At 38.2% G+C, this 22,082-nt stretch overlaps 1 protein-coding gene across 30 annotated transcripts in view; it reads right to left on the bottom strand.

The window, feature by feature from the left end:
• SOX6 (SRY-box transcription factor 6) overlaps positions 1–22,082 on the bottom strand; it is a 672,513-nt gene that overhangs the window by 257,617 nt on the left and 392,814 nt on the right. For all 30 annotated transcript variants that reach the window (XM_069091122.1, XM_069091109.1, XM_069091112.1 and 27 more), the window contains one exon: positions 20,335–20,424. In XM_069091122.1, the coding sequence (XP_068947223.1) occupies positions 20,335–20,424 (90 nt within the window). The remainder of the gene's footprint in view (positions 1–20,334; positions 20,425–22,082) is intronic.

The raw sequence follows: 22,082 nt of genomic DNA, 5'->3' as shown, positions 1-22,082 counted from the left end.
TTCCTGGGTCCAGAGAAAACTAACATTTTCTTAAAAGCAGCTGCGTACATGTGAATGCTTGCAGCTGAATTTTAGCCTGTTCAAAAGCTGGGGCCCATACAGAGTGCAAATGGGAGGTTCTTAGATGGTTCTGACAAGCCGAGTTCCATGTTAAAACCCACCATTGGGGACCTTTCTCCTGTAAAAAGAGTAGCTTTAAAGAAATGGGCGGGGGAGGCCACGGGGGATAATAACCATTGCCTAATAGACAAAGATCTGGGCCTGGAGTCAGAAAAGAAAGTTCAAACCCTTGGTCAGGAACATTAGCTGTAGAATCATGAGCAAACTGTTTACCTTCTAATGGCTTAGTATTCTCATCTGTAAAACAGGGATCATAATTACCACAGAACCTACCTCTCATGGTAGTTAAGGGGATCCAAGTAAATAATATCATGGCTAGCATTTAATAATAATAGCTTGAAAGCAATATGATATGAAAAATTAGGGGAAATTAAGGGAAGAATAAGCATAGGGAAAAGGAAGCAAAACTATTACTCTTACAGATATGATGATTTACTTAGAGAACTAAATAAAAAATAATTGAAGTAATACCTTTAGCAAAGTTTCAAGACAGAAAATATATATACCTAAAACACCAAATTTCTGCATAGAAACAAAACCAATCAGAAAGAGATGGAAATAAAAATGTCATTTAAGTAATTACAGCATGAATAAAATAATTGGGAGGATACCTACTAAGGCACACAGGAACTATATGAATATAGCTAGAAAACACTACAGAAATAAAAGATAGATAAGAATAATCAATAAATTTTCATTGTGGGTATACTAAAATGACAATATAATAAAAATGACAATAATACCTAAATTAATTTACTTATTAGGTGCTATAGCAATCAAACTACCAAAGGATTATGTTATAAAGCTAGAAGAAAATAACAAAATCCATCTAGAGGAATAAAAAGTAATGAATCTCAAAGGAAATGATAAAAATAAGAGGAAAGGAAAGGGACCTAGTAAGAAGGGATTTCAAGTTATACTATAAAGCAACAGTTATCAAAATAACTTGGTACTGGTTAAAAAGCAGAAAGATCACACAGGGAAACAGATTAGGTATATAATAAACAGAAACAAACAAATCTAGTACTCTCACGGTCAATAAATTAAAGATTCCAACTATCAGAAAAGTACTCACTAATGTACAAAACTATTGGGAATACTGGAGAGCAGTCTGACAGAAAATAGACTTAGACTCATATTATACAGCATATACTGAGATAAGTTCCAAGTGGATGAAATATTTAAATATGTTGTATCATAAATTCGAAAACAAGGAAGAAATTTCTTTTAAGATCTACAAATAAAGGAAGAGTTCATGGCAAAACAAGAAGATAAGATTGGACAACTGTGTTTACATCAAATTAAAACATTTTTTGCACAAACAAAACTAATGCAGCTAAAATGAGAAAGGAAATAGTTAACTAGGAAAAATATTTACATCAATTATTTCTCTAATAAAGGTCTCATTTCCAAGATATATAAGAATTTATTTAAATTTATAAGAATAGGAGCCTTTCCCAGTAGATAAATGTCCAAAGAAAATGAAGAAGGAGTTTTCACAGAAAAAAAAATCAAAGCTATTAATAGTAATATGAAAAAATGTTCCAAATCATTAACAATTAGAGGAATACAAATTAGAGCAACTCTGAGGTTCTCTCACACACTCATCAGCAAACAGAACAAAAACAGAAAATTACAAATGTTAGAAGGACTTCAGGAAAACAGAATATTATCAATACACTTTTGGTAGAACTGTGAATTATTATGGCCATTATCGAAAGGACTTTGTAACAATATTGTGACTTTGGCCAATAATATTACTAATAGGCCCAAAAGATCAAAGATAGAAGAAAGTAACCCATATGTACAAAATTTTTTGGTATTGGCAAAGAGCTGGTAACTAAGGGGATGCCTCTCAATGGGGGAATGATTAAACAAATTATGTAATGAAATGTTTTTGTGCCATAACAAATGACAAAAGGGCTTTCTCAAAGTTTTGAAGAAACCTGAGAAGATTTTTATGATATGATGTAGAGTAAAGTAAGAACCATAAAAACAAGTTATAGAATGCTAACAACATTGAAAAGATAACTTTGAAATAGTTAAGAACTCTGTTCAATGGATTCACTAGTCGCAATTGTTTCTAGAGGATCAGTGTTCAACCATACTACTCAAAATGCAAAATAAGACATAAATTTTTGGACATGGACAACACAGGACTCTGTTTTGCTTGACTGTGAATTTACAAGGGTTTTGTTTTTTTCTTTTTCTTTTTAATTTGGGAGGGAAAAGAAATGCTTTTTAATGGGGAAAAAGTAAAATAAAGTAAAAGCTAAATAAAAATCTTAAATGTAAACTTTAAAGTGCTACATAATGTCAAGTTGTTATTAAGTGACCTCTGTCATGGCAGATATTTTCTATTATGACTCTCCTATAAGTAAGACATCCAAAAATCTTGTAATGGATTGAAACCAATTTAAGAGTAAGGTCCATTTCTCTATGAAGAAATAGCCAGAGTAAGAACAATAAATTCTCAGGGGGAAAAAAATACACAAATTACCAATGACCACTTGAAAAACTGCTCAAACTCTCTAATCATAGCAGAAATGCAAATTAAAACAACTCCAAAGGTATTGCCTTCTACCTATGAAATTGTCGAAGTATCTGAAAATTACCAAATTCGGTTTTCTAAAATGAAGTCTCCAAAAGCTTCCCCAAAACAAGCTGTTTCCCCGCTGCAAACTGGCTTTCCTTTCCAGGCCTTCAGGCCTGCATCTTTGGGAAGGAAGGAAGGAAATGCAGAGCCATGCCCACATGCGCAACCTCTGATTCCCTCCATGCCCCTGCCCTAATTTTTGTGGCTTGGACCTCCTCCAAATGCTCTGTCTGACTTTGTGGTTTTGTATTTGAGATCCCATGTCCTGATTGATTGCATTCCCCTGATTGACAAACAGATTCAGATATGAAAACAGTTACCTGCATGTAATTGGTTTCTGACAGCTGCAGCTTTTACACTTTCGATTCAGGGTGGAGGTTGCCTCACAGAGAAGCTTATTGCTTCAGATCTGATCTTTCACGGGGGCCTGTCTCTACAACTCTGCTTACTCAGGTATTCAATAACCAGGGCCGCAGAGACAATTGCCACATTTTGAAAATTACACATGCATTCTGATTATTTTTCCCCTCCATTAACTGAATTTTTTTTTCTAAATACACTGGATTTCAGGTTTCCAAACTGATGTGCCTTCTAATTAAATGCAGAATGTTCCCCAACTCTCTTTCTAGTAGAGGTCCACTTTTTTTCCTCTCTCTTGATTTAACATGCAGCATAATACCTTCATTGGTGGATTAAAATGTTTGACTAGAAATAAAACCTATTATTATATTTTTTTAGTGGTTTGGTCTCAAATAATGTCTGTTGAATTATGTAAAGTATATCCTACCGTTTGCACTACAAGCTACTACTTGCATCCTGCAAACAATCACAGCTCCCATTGCAAAGGCAGAGAAGAGATCGGGATTTGAGCATCTTAAAATTCCTGTGGAAATCAAGTGCATTTTAAGTATCAGGTCTGATTATTTAATCAGACAACTTGCATTTTTGCCCTGGCTAATTTTGAAGGCTGATAATATTTTACTCATAAAATAATTGTGCACCTGTTGTGATGGAAACCTATTCAAACAAATGTTAATCGCGATGCAATTCTTCCCTTAAAGCCTGGAAATATCGGCCTCTCTTATTATTTCTAGAAGAGACAACAAAGCTTTAAAAAAAAATCCCTGGGACTGGATCTGGTCTTGTATCTCCTGTCTTCTCCAGCCCTCAGAGAGGACTCGAAGACCATTATTAAAAGCATGTTCTAACAAATAGCTGCATACCGACCTGAGAGGGAACAGGCCCCAGATGATGTCCATAGAACAAAGTGGCCACCAAGTGCTCCCTTCCCATGTCAGACCAGCAACCCCATATCCTGCTCTCCCACCAAACCATTTTAATGACAGCAAATAGTTTCAGTGAAACACTGGTACTTTCCTTACTAGCTTTTGATCAAAGTAGAAAACGAAAAATAGACCCTCAGAGCCCTCACTCCTCTAATACTTTCGTCATCTGTCGACCCTTTTAATGTTAAAGGTCTGTCTCTGCACAAAATACCCCCAAGCTCAAAAACACCCCATGGATGGAGGGACAGAGCGAAAAGCCCAGACCTTTTTCTGCCAGGGCTTCCTATCATTTCATTCAGACTTGCTGGGAAGCACCAACATGTTTCTGTTCAGCCAATTTCCAGGTGTAATCAACTCCTAAGTACTATAGAAAGAGGCTTGAGGAAGGAGGATTTTGCCTGAAAGTTAAATTGGACTAAATTTTGAGCTCAGTTACACACAGCTCCCATTGGGTTCTGCAATACACTAGGAGTAGAGAGCAAAATTGGTCAAGAGTCCTTAATGGTTGTATTTAAAATGTAATTTTATCTAAAATCCCCTAAACTCAGAAACTCTATATTTTGCAGGGCCTATTCCACTCGCATTTTACCTTTGCTAATGCAAGACAACACATTTCTTTTCAGAGTTCAGAAAAAGCATGAATAATTTTCCCACAGCCTAACTGCTCTGTAGTCTGTCTGCCTTGTCAGTAGCTTTGTGCAGACATTTGGACTAAAGGGGAATCACGAATAAACTGAATAATTGCATCAAATTTCGTCAGTGGATTAAATATGCACTCAGTAGTAATTACTAACAGTAGCAACACATTAAAAAATGCAGAGAATGATGTACAATTTATGCTTATTTCAAGAGCCCTATTCATAAAAAAACACCATTTGGGTGAAAATACATGCATTTTATTGAGTGGGTAGACTGGGCAATTTTTTCCTAATTCAGAGACAAATGACCTAAATACTGAACATGTGGGAGGTCTACTACTCTAGGTAGGTACTGGAGCTTTTTTTTTCCCCCATTTATCATCATCTAGGTACTAGATCTGACATCAAGATACCATTAGAGGAGCAAGCCCTCTCTAGACACAGGAAATGTCCAGAACACACTTTGACTCTCAGGAAATGCCAGTTGCTCGAGGGCAAAACAAAAGACATGTCTTCCAAGCAGCACAGAGAGGAGTAGGCCACATGCTCACATCTCTACTTGGCCCATTAAAGTCTTTGTGGACTTTGTGGACCCACAATGGCTCAGAAGAAAATTTTTCAATTTTGCAACTCACAAGGCCCAGATATGGACTCCCAACAAGAGGGCAATTCCTGGGTGACTGTCAACTTCTTTGGATATATTCCAATGCTGGGAAGAAAGCTCCCCACTCCTAACCACAAAGGAATTTTGGTTTAGGCTTGAGAAAACAGAACTGTGGAAGGGACAGAAATCTATTAGATCAGGATCAGTACTGAGGCCCCAAAGCAAAGGGAAATAAAGACGTGGCTGAATCTTAGTGTTGTGTTTTGTCATTGGGTGGTTTCAGTTGTATCTGACTATGACCCTATCTGGGGTTTTCTTGGCAAAGATACTGGAGTGGTTTGCCATTTCCTTCTCTAACTTATTTTACAGAGGAGGTAACTGAGACAAACAGGGTTAATTGACTTGCCCAGGGTCACATAACTAGTCTGAGGCCAGATTTGAATGCATGAAATCGAGTCTTCCTGAACCTAGGCCCAGCACTCTATGCACTATGGCACCATCTAGAACAAATTAATCTCATAAGTGTGAGAATCAGACACTTTCAGAATTGAAAGGGATCATGGAAAAGTCATCTCACCCAATCCATACCTAAGCAGAGATGGTCTCTGCAACTCCTCTGACAAGTAACCATTCCACCTTCCACTTGAAGGTTTTTGGTTATTAGGAATAGTTTTCCTAATATTAATCTGAAAATCTCCCTCTGTAATTTTTATTACTTCTAGCTTTGTCTTCTAGGGTTAAATGTGATGTGTTTAATCTCCCATTCCTAAAGTATGCCCACTGCCGCCAGCGTTTTCTCTTCCCCCAGCTAAACATACTTTGCTCTGCCAGTTGCTCATGGAAAATGAGTTCCATTCACCCGAACATACTGGTTGCTCTCCTTTCAGTACGCTTCCACTTTTCAATGCTCTTTCTAAAATGTCGTGCCCCAAACTGAGTGCTCCACATATGGTCTGGTGAGGCCAAAGGACAAAGGGACAATCACTGCTGTCACTCGGGACACTATGCATGTACTAAATATAGTCTAAGATTACATTAACTTGTCAGCAAGTTTGTGAAAGTAGCACTGTTAGTGTTTACACTAGATAGCAAAACTCATACTGACTATGGGGTGAAGAAACAAATGAGATCTCCAGTTTAGAGAAGAATTTTGGCCAGGGTGTCATGGCAGAAAGCCACTGACTAATCCTTCAGACAAGTCATTGACTAGACCCCATTTCAGATCCTTGTCAGATCTGGTCAAGGTCAGGTTCAATGGTCAAGTTCCACAAGCCAGATAGTAAACACAGACACACCAACAGCACCCTGCTTCATCTTTAGAGAATTACTCTAAGTCTTACATGCTTGGTCAAAAAACTCAATTCAATTCAGCAATTTTTAAAAATTCCTATGTATATGTAATACTGGGCAAAATAATTTAGTTTAAATAAGGTATGGCCCTGTCTTTATGGAGCTTATATTCTAGACTAATGTGAAGTAATGTGCAAGATAAGATAAACACAGGTTCTATAAATGCCAAGTAGTCCCATACCCATGAATCCAAGCAATGGCATATCTTCACTGTCTGGCATAAGTACTTATCTATTAGCATCTGAATCATTTTTGTGAAAAAAAGACATCATATCAAACCTTTCTTTGCCAATCCATCCTGACACTGAGGACCCTTATTTCCTTGGTGCTCTTCTGAGAATTCTTACCAAATATGTCACAAAGTACCAATCACAACTCAGAGGGATAGAAAAGCCCATGGTAAGAGATGCTACAGGCCACACATTTGCACAAGCGAGCGTGTGTTCAGGTACCAAAGTCCAGTTTAGAGCACATGAAAAAGAAGTAGACGAGACAGGACATGAAATCAATCAATCAATATACACTTATTTTTTGCCTACCATGACCAACAAAAGAAAGACAATCCCAAACCTCAAGAAGCTTGCAATAGAATGGGGGAGATTAATATGCAAACAAATATATACAGAGCAAGCAAAATATAGAATGAATAGAAAGTAATTAACAGAGGGAAAGTGTTGGAATTAAGAGAGATTGAGGAAGGCTTCTGATAGAAAATGGGATGTTAATTGGGACTCAGAGGAAGCTAGGAAAGTCAGAAGATAGAGTGGTGGAAGGAGAGCATTGCAGAGATGGGGAACAGCAGAAAAAATGCCTGGAATGGAGAGATGGAATCTCTTGTTGGTGGAACCTCCAGAAGATGCTCACTATGCAAAAGTTTCCTAAAGAATACAGATGTATATGTATGTGTCTATATCCATTTATACATACATATATGTATGGATATATATTTCTATCGATACCTATTCTCTCACCTGAGCTCTCACAAAACCAATTGCAATGAGCTCAAAACTTTACAAATACACAGACAGAAACAAGGCTACAAAGAAAGTTTTTGATGTGGTATTGCTAAAAATGAATCTTATTTTATATTGTTATTTTATATTTGTAAAATTTTATACATTTTATGTTTGTTTTTACATTTCTATTTTACATTATCATTTTTTCAGCAAAGTACAAATAATTCAGAGGATCAGAAATTTAGAGCTGGTAGAGAACTGGTGGGGGGGAACATTGAGTCCAACCCCTTCATTTAATAGATGAGGAAACTGGGGCCCAGAGAAGCTAAGTCAATCACACAGCTAATAAATATCCTAGGTAGAATTTAATTCAGGTCTTCCTCATTCAAGAACAGTACCCTATCTACTACACCAGCTTTGTCAAGCTAAGAAAGCCTCAGCCATCATCTATTCTCCTCATCTTAGAGATAAAGGGGCTTAGATAACACAGGAGCAGTATATGATCTGCAGGGTCCAGACTCCAGCTCAGGTTTTCCTGTAACTTCACTCAGTGTCCTTTTCCAATGCATCCTCATTTCAGCAATGTTATGTGGTGTGTAACTTGGTAGATTCTTTATTATTTAAATTTGTTGTGAAGGCTACTAAATTCTTAATTTTTTCCCCTCATAAAGAAAGGTCTCATGGTGTTGCAATGAATGCCCTATGGTCTCACTGGTGATTGAGATAACAGATTTCAAAGACACAGAAGATTTTTCCACTCCACCTCTCCACAGTGTGGTGTCGGGAATCCAACACACAAAGTCAGCCACTCTTCTCTCTGGTAATTTTGGGGTATCCTGATGATGTTAACTCTGAGGATAAAACTTCAAACTCTGATGTTACAATATGAGCCTGGTGCCATTGGTCACCCCAATATGATTCACATGGCAATCAGTTTGTGGTATGTATGTGTGCATATATATGTGTATGTGTGTATCTGTAACATACACACACATTATATATATATATATATATATATATATATATATATATGTATGTATGAGACAGAGAAAGACAGAATTAGGCATAAATAGAGAATACTGATGCCTATGCCTGTGCCTGTGCCTGTCTCTTTTTTAATCCCCATCATCTCCATGAAAATGTCTGGAGTTCAATGAAGAGCAATCTCCCCCCACCCCAGGAGTGAAAGTCCATACTTCCAGCCTTAGTCAAACTCACAGCTCCAGTATACAGTTTCCCTAATTCTGCCCAGGAGTATTATAGATGCCCTGCTAGCTACCATTTCCTGGTAGACAATCTGAATGGCTTCCAGGAAATTGCTAATGACCCTCATTTTACTTAAAAACCAGGCTGTAATTAGTAATAGCTTTTCTTCTCCATACCAGTTATAATGCTTATTTTAATCAGAGTAATCAGGAGAAAAAATGTAAAATGCCTTGTTTCCCAGCCTATCAAAAGGTATTCTTTCATTTTTAGGTTGGTATGTCACCAAACATACTAATACATATTGAATGCAATCATAATTGTGCAAGACTACTTTTTTCATCTTTTTGTTCCCAACTATTCTACTTCCTTCTTTGTTAAAGCCTGTCACTTGTTACTCAAATCGGGCTTTCTTAATGGTGTCAACAGAAATATTTCAGTCTTGTAAAGCTAACATAAGAGAAGATAATGGAGAAGTCTGGAAGTTGAAATACTTAAATGCAAGGGTGATTTTTAAAGTAAGGTTTTGTTTTAAGTGCCTTATTTACCTGTTAACATAGTCTATCAAAGACACATGAATGTTTCAGATTCTTACCCAATTAATTTAAGATATTCTTTAATGTGATCACTGATACCAGCCAGGGATGCTCTTAGCCTGTGTAATATTTATAATAAGGGCCAGTTATTAAACTTCAGTATTTTCTTTTATGTGTACATTGATTTCACTAATTAGATCCAACTGATCTTTCCCCCTGCAGATTGATTTTTTTAATCCTCCCAGTTAACAATGATTCTAATGTATCATAACACTTTAGACCTTAATCATATAGCGGGGCTTTGCTCGTAGCTTTTGTTTGAGTTTTAATTAAGAAGACCTCGTGTCTCCAGCCCCGAGTGGGGGGAGGTTTTAATTGCCTGCATGTATATCACACAGACTTCAAAAGGAGGAAAAGATGTTTATAAGGGAGAGCACAAAGGGGCGCTCAGAAATGTCTGCAGCCATACAAAGCAGGGATAATTAAAAACCTATGGGTGCGGCTGTGATAGAAAGCGCGTATATTTATTTTTAAAACTAGCTGCTGTATGCCCTCATTGTTTGCAGAAGAAAGTGAGGCAGGCTGGAGACTGGGAAATAATCTCATGCTATTGATTACAGTGGTGTCAACAGAATATTCAGGGAGTCAAGTCAATTCATCTCAATGAGCATTTATTAAGGATTTGCCATGAGTGAGCCACCACAGTAGGCAGGGGATACATGCTGCCCTCAGGGAGCCCACAGGCTAACCCTATGTAGAGAAATGGAAAATGGCTTTGAGATGCTGCCAAATTTTACTTCAGTTTCTGTGTGGTGAGAATCTTGACTTCTTCATCATACTTGTTTTGTGATTTTGCATATGTTTTTGCCCAAACCACCTCTTGTCATGGATAGAGTGGTGGATGAGGGGTCAGTGAGCCCAGGTTCAAGTCTTCCCTCTGACATTTACTACCCATGTTGCCATGACCAATTCACTCAACTTCTTCCAACGTCAGTTTGCTCATTTGTAAAATGAGGGGGTCAGGCTAGCTGGCTTCCAGTTCTATATCTATGATTCTAGTCTGTGAAAGTATGAGTTTAAAAGATCTATAATTTCATCATTGAAACTGACACAGTTTGAATCCTCCAAATGTTAGAACATGGTCTTCATGGGTTGCCATGGCCAACAAAAAACATGGTCTGGTAACCATTCTTCTGGTACTAAGCCTTTCCTTTCTTCATTGGCTTGTGCTGGTCCTTGGAGGTCAGATATGCACATAATCCATTGTCCAACCCCAACAGCATGTCAATACAGATGCTCCTCTGGCATTGCCTTTCCTGCGGTGCCACGAGGAGGCATCAAAAGAAAATGACCTTTCTTTAATGGAGAAAGGGCTACATGCTAAATTCCCTGCTTCCTTATCCCTTCAAGGTTTTTTATTGGCCTTGGTTTTTTTTTTTTTTTTTTTTTTTTTTTGTTTTCGGGGGGGGGGGGTTTGTTTGTTTTTTTTAACATCAAAAACACTAAAAATTAGAAAGACTGCATCATACTATTGGGAGAAAGTCTTGGAGACTCAGACACATTGTAAATAGTAACAAGCAGCGCTCTCACTTTCTCACCTTTTATATGCATTTTAGGCATTTTATAAATATAGGAGACTAAGAAACCAAAATCAAAACAAGATGGGATCTTTTAAGCCTAGTCTCTCGTTGCTTATTGGTCAGTACAGTAGCAATGGATCTCCTCAGAAATGCTGTTCTGAGTCACTATATATATATATTTTTTTTATTTTTTAAAAATCTACATTAGAATCTATATTATAAGAATCTACATTTACTTTCCCTCTCTATATTAATAAATTACTACTTCATCACACCACTGCACCCCCAAATTCCAAAAATTAGCTCACTGTTGATGTTCTTTTTTTATATTGTAAAGTAGCATGGATATGGTTTTATCAATAGGAAAGAATATTAAAGAAAAGGTATTGCCATTTGCCTTGTTATAGCACCCCAAGAACCAGAGGGACTTTCCATCTTACTTGTAGTTGAAATATCCTATACATGTCTCCCCCTTTAGAATGTGAGCATCCTGAGTACAGAGACAGTCTTACTTTCCTATTTGTACATAGTGATCATTTAATAAATACTTTTTCATTCATTTATTCATCTGGGCGTTCACCTATATATCCATGCTGCCTCCATGATGACAACTTTTTTTAGTTCCGTCCAATGAAGCTTGATGAAGCAACTGCTCAGACTTAAGAATAGCACTCCAAGAAATACACTTCTCCCAACATTTAAAAATTATAAAAGAGAAGACAATAGACATAGAAAACCAATGGATTGTTGAAAACGAAAGCAAAACAATGAGAGGGATATGCATTGTCCCAGAGAATAAAGACAGCATGTGACACAAACTCATGATGTCCAGAAATAAAGTTGATGATCTCATAGCGTAGGTGAGCGCAAAGAGCCGCAAAGCCCAAGCTTAATGGGCAGGTCAGCTGTGCCCTGGGCAGGATGCACCCAAGCCCTGGGCTTGCTGAGAGGCCAATCCTGACCCTTTGGTGATAACAGAACTGCTTAAGTTACTTAAAGAATGACCTTCACCATTTGATCTTCAAAGACCTATCAGAGATTGAAAAAGACCATGACCGGCCACAGGAGCCAAGCAGCTACATGATGCCTGCTTTTCTGCCCTGCTCCCAAGATTTATGTTTGCAGCTGAGCCGAAAACTAAACCAGGCTCTTTTTTGGTTGTGATAAGCAGCAGTGGCTGGCTGCCTTGTCCTACAATGAGAGCTTAAAAAAATAGAAGTAGAAGAAAACTGAGACTGGAAGCTGAAGCATTACTACTGAATCTGCATCTTTTTTTCAACTCAGCATTTAAAGGCAGCTAAAACATGTACACAGCCCAGCATGTCAGAGCTGGAAGGGGTCATCTAATTCCACCCCTTCAGTTTATGGATGGAGACACTGAGACCAAGAATAGGAAGGGGCCTGCCATGGGTCATGGCCACAAAGCTGGGACCAGGCTCTCCTTGCCTTGGAGGCCACTGCTTGTTCATGCAATTCAGCAAACACTTATAATGCTTTACACAAAGCAAAACCATCTCCGAGCTCCGGGGGGGGGGGGGGGTGAGAAGGGAATTTAACACAGACAGCAAACACAAGGCCCTATGAGGTGAGAGCTAGTCAATGACTCCAGGGACGAAGGTGGTACCTGAGCTGAGAACTATCTAGGGATGGAAAAGAGGAGAGAGTGCATTCCAGGAATGGAAGATTCTGAGGTGGGACATGGAAGGTCAAGTCTGGCAACAACACAGAATGAGAAGGAAAAGTAAAGAGAAATAGCTCGAGAGGTAACTTGGAGCCGGATGATGGAGCCAGGCTGGAGAATTCGTATTTTATACCAGACAAAATGGGACCCAGTAGGAATTTTGGAACAGAGGCATAGCATTGTCAGACCTCGGCCAACTTTCTAACTCTACATGAAATAATAATAACAACCTTCGTTGCCTATACTGATTTTTTTTTTATTTTAAGGTACTTTATATACATTATGAGCCAGGACTTATAACCAAAGTCTTTGAACTCCAAATCCAGTTTGGTTTTGCTTCCTTTTTTTTTCCTTCTGTACCAAAGGAGCACAACTACCTGACCTTCTACAAAAGCTTCACAAATCCTACTAAATTCCACAATCCACTGAAAGTGGATACAAACTCAAGTGTTCTAATACCTACTCAAATTAGGACTATAACAAAGGGACATTTCTAGTCCTTAACACTGAACTTGACTGAGAAATACTATCTAGGTTCTAGAACTACCCTCCCGCTATATACAATGAAAAAGGAAAATAACTTTCAGATCCATTTAAGTTTTAAGGTTTGAAAAGAATAAGGGGAGTCACTTAGATTGGATTTTTTTTTATTTTGCCCCAGACCTGTAATTTGATTGGCATAGAGGAAATCCTGGTATGGAAACTCCCTCCACCAATGCCCATCTGCAACTCCTTTGTAATTTTATAATCTTAGAAAATTGCCCAGGGCACTGAGAGGTTAATTAACTTGCCTAATGTCACACAGCTATCATATGACAGAGGGTTTTGAACCTTGGTCTTCCTGTTTCCAAGGCTATCCCTCTATCCATTACACCATTTTGCTTATAAAAGTGAAAATTATTACATGATAAAGCACAGTTCTTCATTCTTTTTTCTCCATCAAAAAGAAAACCTCCATTCTCTGTGCTACTTTGCTGAGCACACCTAAGAAGCACATCCCACCTTGAAACCTCAATGTAAATATTGATGTAATTAATCATAAATGTCCGAGGAAAGAAAACACTATTTTCCATATTTGGTCTGTATCACATAATTATTTTTTCACCCCTCTTATCATCTGTGTGTTTGACAAACATGAGTAGAAACAGTTTGTGCTACGGGTACAGTTAACGTTCCTGTTTTCCTGGCAAGTTGCCCAGGGAGGCGCCTTCCCACCATGAAGATGCCAGCCCAGGCACAGAGGGCTATGTGTGTAGGGGAACAGGGAGGATACTCACTGAGGTTCTCCCCAACAGAAACCATGCAGGGCTGGGCCCCACCCTTCAGGGCACCGGGGAGAATGCTGGTGGTCTGAAGAGCAGCCCAGTCATCTCTGCCTTTGGGAGTGGCTCCCAAGTAACGGCATCTTCTCTTCTAGGGCCCAACTCCAGGGAAAGAAGGAGAAGCCCAACCAGCAATTTTCTTGCCCTGAAGCATAACCCACGCCCCCCAAAGTCTCCATCCATACCACCACCAGGAGAGAGGAACTCAGATGTCTGACCCCACTATGGCTTTGCCTTTCTCTGCTTCAACATAGAGTGATCATCACCTCTGTCACCCTTCTTAACAAATAAATAGGGAAAAGGAGAGAGAGTCACAATCCCTGTGACACACTAAAACAAATAATATGGAAACTACAGATAGAAGACTGAACATATAATGCCAAGAATCACTGAATTCTGATGTTGGGAGGAACCTCAGAGGCATCCAACTCAACCTTCCTCCCAGAGCAGGAATTCTGCTCTTTGGAAGCCCTAATGCCTGGTCATCTCAACCTTACTTCAAACACTTTCAGTGATGAGGAACTCACTACCTGCCAAGGAATTCTGTTCCATTCAGTTGTGGAATCGCGGAATTTCAATGTGAAGGGATCTAAGTGACTATCCAGTTCAACCCGTGTGTGAAAAATATTCTTTTAAATAGCTGTCGTCGTTACTGTTTAACAGCAGGTCTAAATGTGCCACCATCTGCCTTCGTAGACCACATAGAAGAAATCCTATCTCTCAGCCTTAAATACTTGAAGACAGCTATGATATGTTCCATAGACTTAATCATCTCCAAGATAAACATCCCTTGTTCTTTAAATAAATCACAGAATCATTGATTTAGAACTGAAAGGGTCTTCAGAGGTCATCGCTCCTCATTCCAAAGCCACAAAGTTCCTCATTCTACAGATGAGAAAACTGAGATCCATTTACTAAAGGTTAGGACTTCCCAAAGGTCAGACAGCAATTAGCAGGGCTAGGATTTAAACCCAAGTTCTTTGCAAATTCAGTAACAGGCACATAGGTGGCAATTAATAAATATTCATTTACTGACTGGTGGATTTTCCTTGTATGGCATTGATTTCAAGTCCCTGTCCTAGTCACATTCTTCTAAGGCACGCTCCAACTCCTCAAAGTCTGATCTAAAGCAGGATTCTCAGAGATGAACAAAATATTCCATCTATGATCTAACTAGGATATTTCTTTATTTTCTTTATTATAATCACTCTTTCTAATAATTTTATTTAGACATGTCTATAACCTTACCTAACCTGTACATTGACTTGGATCTCACTGGCTCTTCAGTACATAGCAAGTAGAGTATCATACACTGGAGATTATTACAAATTTAGGAAATCCTATGTGTGAGGAAATACTAAGATATTATTACTATTATTAATTATAAGAGACAACATGCATAAGTCATATTATAATAGCATTGAAGGGAGCAGCTAGGTGGCACAGTGAATAGAACACTGGCCCTGGAATCAGGAGGCCTTGAGCTCAAAACTGGTGTCAGACACTTAACACTTACCAGCCGTGTGACCTTGGGCAAGTCACTCAACCCCAATTGCCCTGCCTTGCCCCTCCAAAAAAAAAAAAAAGAATAGCATTGAAGCCAAGAAGGTCCAGGGCCAAGTCCTACTTCTGAAACAAAACAGCACTAAGGCAAATAATTTCACCTCTCAGTGACCCCCAGGCAACTCCCTAAACTTATTAACTCACAGGCAAATTGTTAATCTGCATTATGGAAGAGAGTTTCCACACTAAGAGTGCTAGAAATAAAAACTCTAGCTCCCTGCTCTTCATTCTAATGACTCGCATCTTATAGATTCTGAAAATTTGTAAAGTACTTCACTCACAATATAATTATCCCCATTTTATAGATAAGAAGAGAGAAGGGTCAGGGCAGCTAGGTGGCACAGTGAATAGAGCACCGGCCCTGGAGTCAGGAGGACCTGAGTTCAAATCCGACCTCAGACACTTAACACAAAAACCAGCCATGTGACCTTGGGCAAGTCACTTAACCCCAATTGCCCTACAAAAAGCAAAAAAAAGAAAAAGAGAAGGGTCTATTCTCTGCTTACAATAGGTCACAAATGCTTATTAAATTGGAACTAAATTGCTAGTCTGAAAAATAAACCTTTTTTCTTTCACTAGGTACTCAAATCAACAGGGTCCCCTCAATCCCTTTCCCTTTATTTTAGGCCAGATCTGTGTTACTTAATAGATCCTTGTTAGAAACTCCTATCAACACAGATTGACAGTCCTTAAAGTTAGAGTTGTCTAGGCCACTGAGAAGTTAAATGACCCACTCAAAGTCACACAGTATAAACAAAGCAAGGCTCTGAATCCAAGTTTTTCCAACTGAAAGGTTGAGCCTCTATCAACTTTACCTTAATTTTCCTCCCTTTAAATATGTAGTGCATACTCCCTACAAGTTTAACAATGGTGCTACTGACTAGGCTTGCTATCTGCTGGTAAAGGATAACTGAAAGGACATCATAGACATATAGGCTATTATGATGAAGATAATGCAGGGAAGGGTTCTTCATGGCCCCTGGGAATAAATGAGCAAGAGCAAAAGAATCGAGAGACTGAGGGGTGGAAAAAAGTAACTTCTGAGCTGAGAGTGACTAAATCCTAGAAGAGACACACTCAAGTTCTAGGATCAACATTCCTGGACAGTCTTTGCCAGTAGAGTAACGGGAAGAGGCACGGAGAGCTCAGAAGCAGAAGAAGAGGGTAAAGGTAGGAATGATCCCATATAGAGAAATGGTAAATAGGGTGGAGGAGAAGGCCACTGGCAATCCTAGTAGGTTACTGCTGCCCAGCCTCTAGGAAGCCTGGAGTTATTGCAAAGGGTCCATGCATACAATGGGAAATAAATAACTAACCTTTCTGTAGACTGAATAATTAGTCTTGCACATGTATGTTTTACTATTTTTCAAATAAATGTGAATGCAATTGTGATGAATAAAATACAAATTCATTTCAAAAAATGTTGCTGAATTCACTGTAGCTTTTCATCACAAATTTGCTCTGTCAATTGATAATAGTATATTACCCTGCAAATGTCTGTGAAATTTGGGGTGTTTAAAAAGAATCTTGCTATTTGAAAAGGTTACAAACCATTGTTCTAGAATATATAATAATTATTATAATTATCATAATTATTATTATAATTAACATTTATGCATTGTCTTTGTTTGAAGCCAAATTTGAATTCAGGTCTTCCCTGACACCAGGCCTATGGTTCAATCTGCTATATCATCTGATTTCCTTGTTTTTAAGGAAACTAGATAGTAGGGAGGAGGTTGATGTATCTTCAACCAAACCCATGCCTCTCATATGGAGTAAAAGTGAATAGGTTGGCCCCCTCATTGCTGAGGCAAATACTTCAAGCTGGCTAATGATAGAATTTAGGACCCATGGAACAACAAAAATCCATAGCACTCCTTTTATGGTAGCAAAATACATTGGAAACAAAGTGCATTTCCATGGTTTGGGGAATATCTAAACAAATTGTGGTGCATGTATATATCAGAATACTTTTTCTACCATAAGAAATAATGACTATGAAGAAACAAAAGAGTTGGAAAGACAGAAGCACAAAGGCATAAAGTAAGCAGAACCAGGCAAACAATATATATGACAACAAAAATGGAAATAGGAAGAAAAACCACCACAACAAAACTGAGCCCTGCGGAATTATAATGACCAAGTTTGGGGCCCCTAAAAAAGAGAGGAGAAAAAATACCTTTCCTTCTTCCTGTGAGACTCAGTGAGTATGTTGGTTAGTTTGACCGAAATGCTTTTTATTTTCTCTCTTTTTACTCTTTGTTATAAGGTTGGCCCTCAGGGTAGGGAAGGGGGAAAGATGTACTTTAAATAAGAAAATGATAAAAGAAAATCAGTAACTGCTTAAAAGTAGATTGAGTAGCTAAGAACCCACTGAAGTGGGTGGTATGGTGTGATTGCTACCCTGAGGTTTCGAGGCCGAGATAGTTCTCCCCCTATGTCATCGCTGGGGTGAGTAAAGGTGTTGATAGTGGTCTCTGTTGGTCTAGTGTTAACTCTCAGGCTGACTCAGAGCCCACAAATACTGTATATCAATGACAAAAGCCATGGTCAGGTCCAACCTTCCTATCACAATCAAATCAACAGAATTTGCTTCATGGAAAAGAAGAACCCAGGGAAATACATCAAACTAACACACTTTTGGTGAGGTTGTTCATTGGTCCAAATGTTCTGAAAGAACATTTTGAAACTGTGACAAATAAGTTACTAAACATTCATACCCTTTAAACTCACTGACCTCAAAACTGGGAATATGCCACAGTGAAGTCAAAGACAAAAAGAAAGGCTCCATATATGACCAAATCTTCACAGCAACATTTTTTTGTGTTAGTAAAAAACTGAAAGACAAAATTGGTAACTACCAGCTGAGGAATGGCTGAACAAATTGTGTGGTATGAATGGAATGGAATATCATTGTACCCCCCAAAAATGACATGAGGGCTTCCAAAAAATATGGAACAACTTATATGAACTGATTCAGAATGAAGAAAGCAGGATCAAAATAGCATGAATGAAAATAATACTAAAAGACATCAGAATTCAGACTGATTGCAATGGGGAGGGGAAAAGAAAGGAAGGCCACAAACATTTATTGTGTCTACTGTATGTCAGGTACTGTGCTAAGCACTTTACAAATTTCATCTCATTTGGTCCTCTCAACAAATCATTTTAGTTCCAGAGGACAGAGGAAGGGAGTGAACTACAGGTATAGAAGGTTGCATACATACACTGTCAGAATAAATGGTTTGTTTTGTTTAGCTGTGTTTTGTTTGGTTTGCTAAAAGAAGAAGAATTCTAGTAGAGGTTTACTGACATATTTTTAAAAAGGTATCAGTAAAACTTTAAAAAAAAAATTTGGTGGTACCCATTCAGTAATGAGCCTTGACGAGTCTTTAAAATGGGAAACAATATGTCTTAAAATATGGGGATATTCACCTGCCTGAAGATTTGAGGCCCCTGAACGTTGTTTCATACATTTCCAACCTCTCCTCAGAAATATATTAGCTGTATGACTCTGGGAAAAGCCCAGACTCTGTGCTATAAAATGGTGGGAAGGTGAGGAGGGTGATACCAAAATCACTTCCAGCTCTAAGATTATGACTTTGTCTTATCTAAATTCAATAAATCACGCAAGCTGTTTTATTATCATTTTCTAAATATCTTCTATTTAGGGGTGCAATCATTTACCTCATTTAAACAAAAAACAATAACTAAAAATCTCTGATTCAAAAATTAAGCCAATGTAATAATGTCAACTAATAAAGTCTACTCTTGAATTTGAGCATTAAGATCATTAAGATTTTGAGCCCAAAGTGACCAAGGTGATCATAGGGTCACAGATTTCAAAATGGAAAGGATCTTGGAGGCCATCTTGTGCAACTCTCTTTCGTTATGCAGATGAGGAAACAAAATGCAGAGAAGGGAAGTACTTTGTCTATAAAAATGATAATGAGCAGAGCCAGGATTAGAACTCAGGTTCTCTGACTAAATTCAGCACTCTTTCCACTCCACTGGACAGAAGAATCATGAAATCATAGATTTGGAGCTGGAAAAGAACCTGAAATGTCATCTAGTCCATCTTATTTTCTAGTTGAGGAAACTGAGGCCTCTGGGAATTGGCCTATCCACGGTCACACAGGCAGTAGGTGGTCAATGTAGGATTTCATTTCAAGGCCTCTGATCAAAGGCAGAACTTTTCCCATTGTGCCATCCAATAATAACTGCCAGTCATGTTGTACTTAAGACATTTTCTACCCATTACCTTGAGTCTCACTAGAATCATGTGGAGTAGGTATTGCAGATATTACTATGCCCATTTTATAGATAAGAAACTGAGCCTCAGAGAATTTAAAATTATTTCCCCAACATCAAAGAACTAAAAGTGTCCAGAGGTAAGATCCAAATACAGGTCCTCGTGATTCTAGGTCTAACAGTCTCTTTATCCCCTAACTTCATGAACAATAAAATAATTCTTACACTGAATAAATCAACAAAGATATTAGTACAAACATTTGAGTCAATCAACAAATGTGTGAGTAAAACATTTATAGCTCAGGAATATGTCTGTCATTTTTTTATAGTCCCAATATTCAAGAGTCTTCTGTTTATATAGAAGACCTTTAACAAATATGACCCATGAGCATGTGAGGTAATGAATTAACCCATTAGAATAGATGCACTCCATTAGACTGTGACTTCCCTGAGGGCAGGTGATTTTTTTTCCCTTTCTTTATATCCTCAATGCTTTATTAGTATGGTGTCTGGCACATAGTATATTCCTTACTCAATGCTTGTGGACTTGACTAAGCCCAAGACAAACATTTCCTTGTATTCAGAAATCACTCTGATAACCACAACAACACATGTGCATAGGTACACTTGATATTTTGCATCTCCTACCTTTAATTTCTCCAAGAAGTTCACTGGCATTTAATCTTTCCATTTTCTCCTTCCAGTCTTTTGAAAGTAGTTTTTCCATGCAAGATGAGTCTGCCACAAAGAAAAAAGAAATACAAATTTAATGAGTGTCTTTGAAACTCATAAATTCAGAAGGCTGGCTCACAGAGTCACTCTCCTATTTTAAAATTTGCACAGCTACTCCAAAAAGGCTTCAGGGAAATTCAGAAGCCTCCCTGGAGGTATGTTGCACCACTAGAGTTTTAATCTCAAGGTTTCAGAGATTTGTCTGATACGTGAATAACAGAATGATGATTCTGCTGCTCTCTGTAATAGGGGAAAAGCAATGGTCAGTGCCACCAGTACCCCCACTCGCACCCAGGGGTCAGTCTCCACAGCCAAACATGGGGAGAGCAGACTGTTTTCTGAAATAAAATCCATAGCATTGTAGATTTAAAGTTGTAAGGGAGCTGAGAGGCCATTTAGTCTAGCCCCTTCACTCCTAGAGAAGTTGACTATGACCAAGGTCATGGATTGATAAGAATTTTTTTAATGCCTCACAGAGAAGATTAATAAATTTTACTAATTGATGACATCATTGAAAATACCAAAAAGCTTATCTTGACTGCTTCTTTGTATTTCAAACATAATTTAAGCAAAAACAGACACCTATCATTGTTCCATTGTTGGCATAGTTATCATCCTTTTGTTAAGATTCAGTAATATTTATATTTATATTTATGGAAAGGGAAGCAGACATCGGTGTTTCCTCTCAGTGAGTTTCCATATCATATCCTTCTGCTTTAAATCCAAGCTTTTTTCTTTTGAACCAAAATAAAGCTTAGACTAGAATCCAAGAAGTACTTGAGTAACAATGGCAGGCCTTTATAGGAGAAGCCAATCAACCTCAAATCATTTAGTCCTTCAAAAAAAAAAAACCCAAAGGAAAATTTTGATTAAAAAAAAAGTTTCCACTTAGAGATGCTGAGAGAAATAAAGGTCAAACTGTATGAACCTACTGTTAAGAGGAAGGGGATGTGACTCTTTTTATGTAAATGACCCAATAGGTCTGTTCTCATAAAAATAAATCCTTCTTCTTCCATTAACAGAACTGTAATGCCTTTCTAAATACACTTCAGGGATTCCAGTGATGTGGGACAGTGAGAAGATCCTACTGGGTCGGACACAGACTCCTGCTGATTACAGACATTTAAGATGAAGAAAATATTCTCAGGGTCAGATGTTTGACCTTTTGCCATCAAGTTGATTATCAACAACAATAACTGACAATGCCCTTTAAAGTTTGCCAAATACTTTACCTATATTATGTTCATTTTCTTCGGCACTTGGGTGATTTTAGAGCCCACTCTCCCACTTCAACCCTTCCCACTCCTCCACATCTTTCTCTCTGAACATCACTGAAATCAATGCTGCCTTTGCCTTTGGGATGGGTGTGCCATTGCACTACTTACCTAGATGTGCTATCTCCCCCAGCCAAGGAAAGAGGCTTAGAGAGGTTAAGTAACTTGTCTTTAGTCACAGAGCTAATTATGGAGAGGCAGGGTCGGAATCCAGGTCTTCCTGACCTACCACTCAGCAGTTACACACTACACCATGCTATCTCTGCAGTTGTTGCTCAGCTTGAAAATTCAGAATTTCATTGTGCTATTTTGACATAACCTTGAGTCCTTAAAGTCTGTGCCATGAAGACACAAGATCTGGCAGATTCTACTCAAAGCAGGAAAGATTTT

The sequence above is a fragment of the Petaurus breviceps genome, unplaced genomic scaffold (assembly GCF_028583685.1).
Source record: "Petaurus breviceps papuanus isolate PSGF00001 unplaced genomic scaffold, PetGlider_PUasm1.0 188, whole genome shotgun sequence".
Lineage (NCBI taxonomy): Eukaryota > Metazoa > Chordata > Mammalia > Diprotodontia > Petauridae > Petaurus > Petaurus breviceps.
The sequence above is the reverse complement of the archived record's forward strand: the minus strand, read 5'-3'. Positions and strand labels throughout refer to the sequence as shown.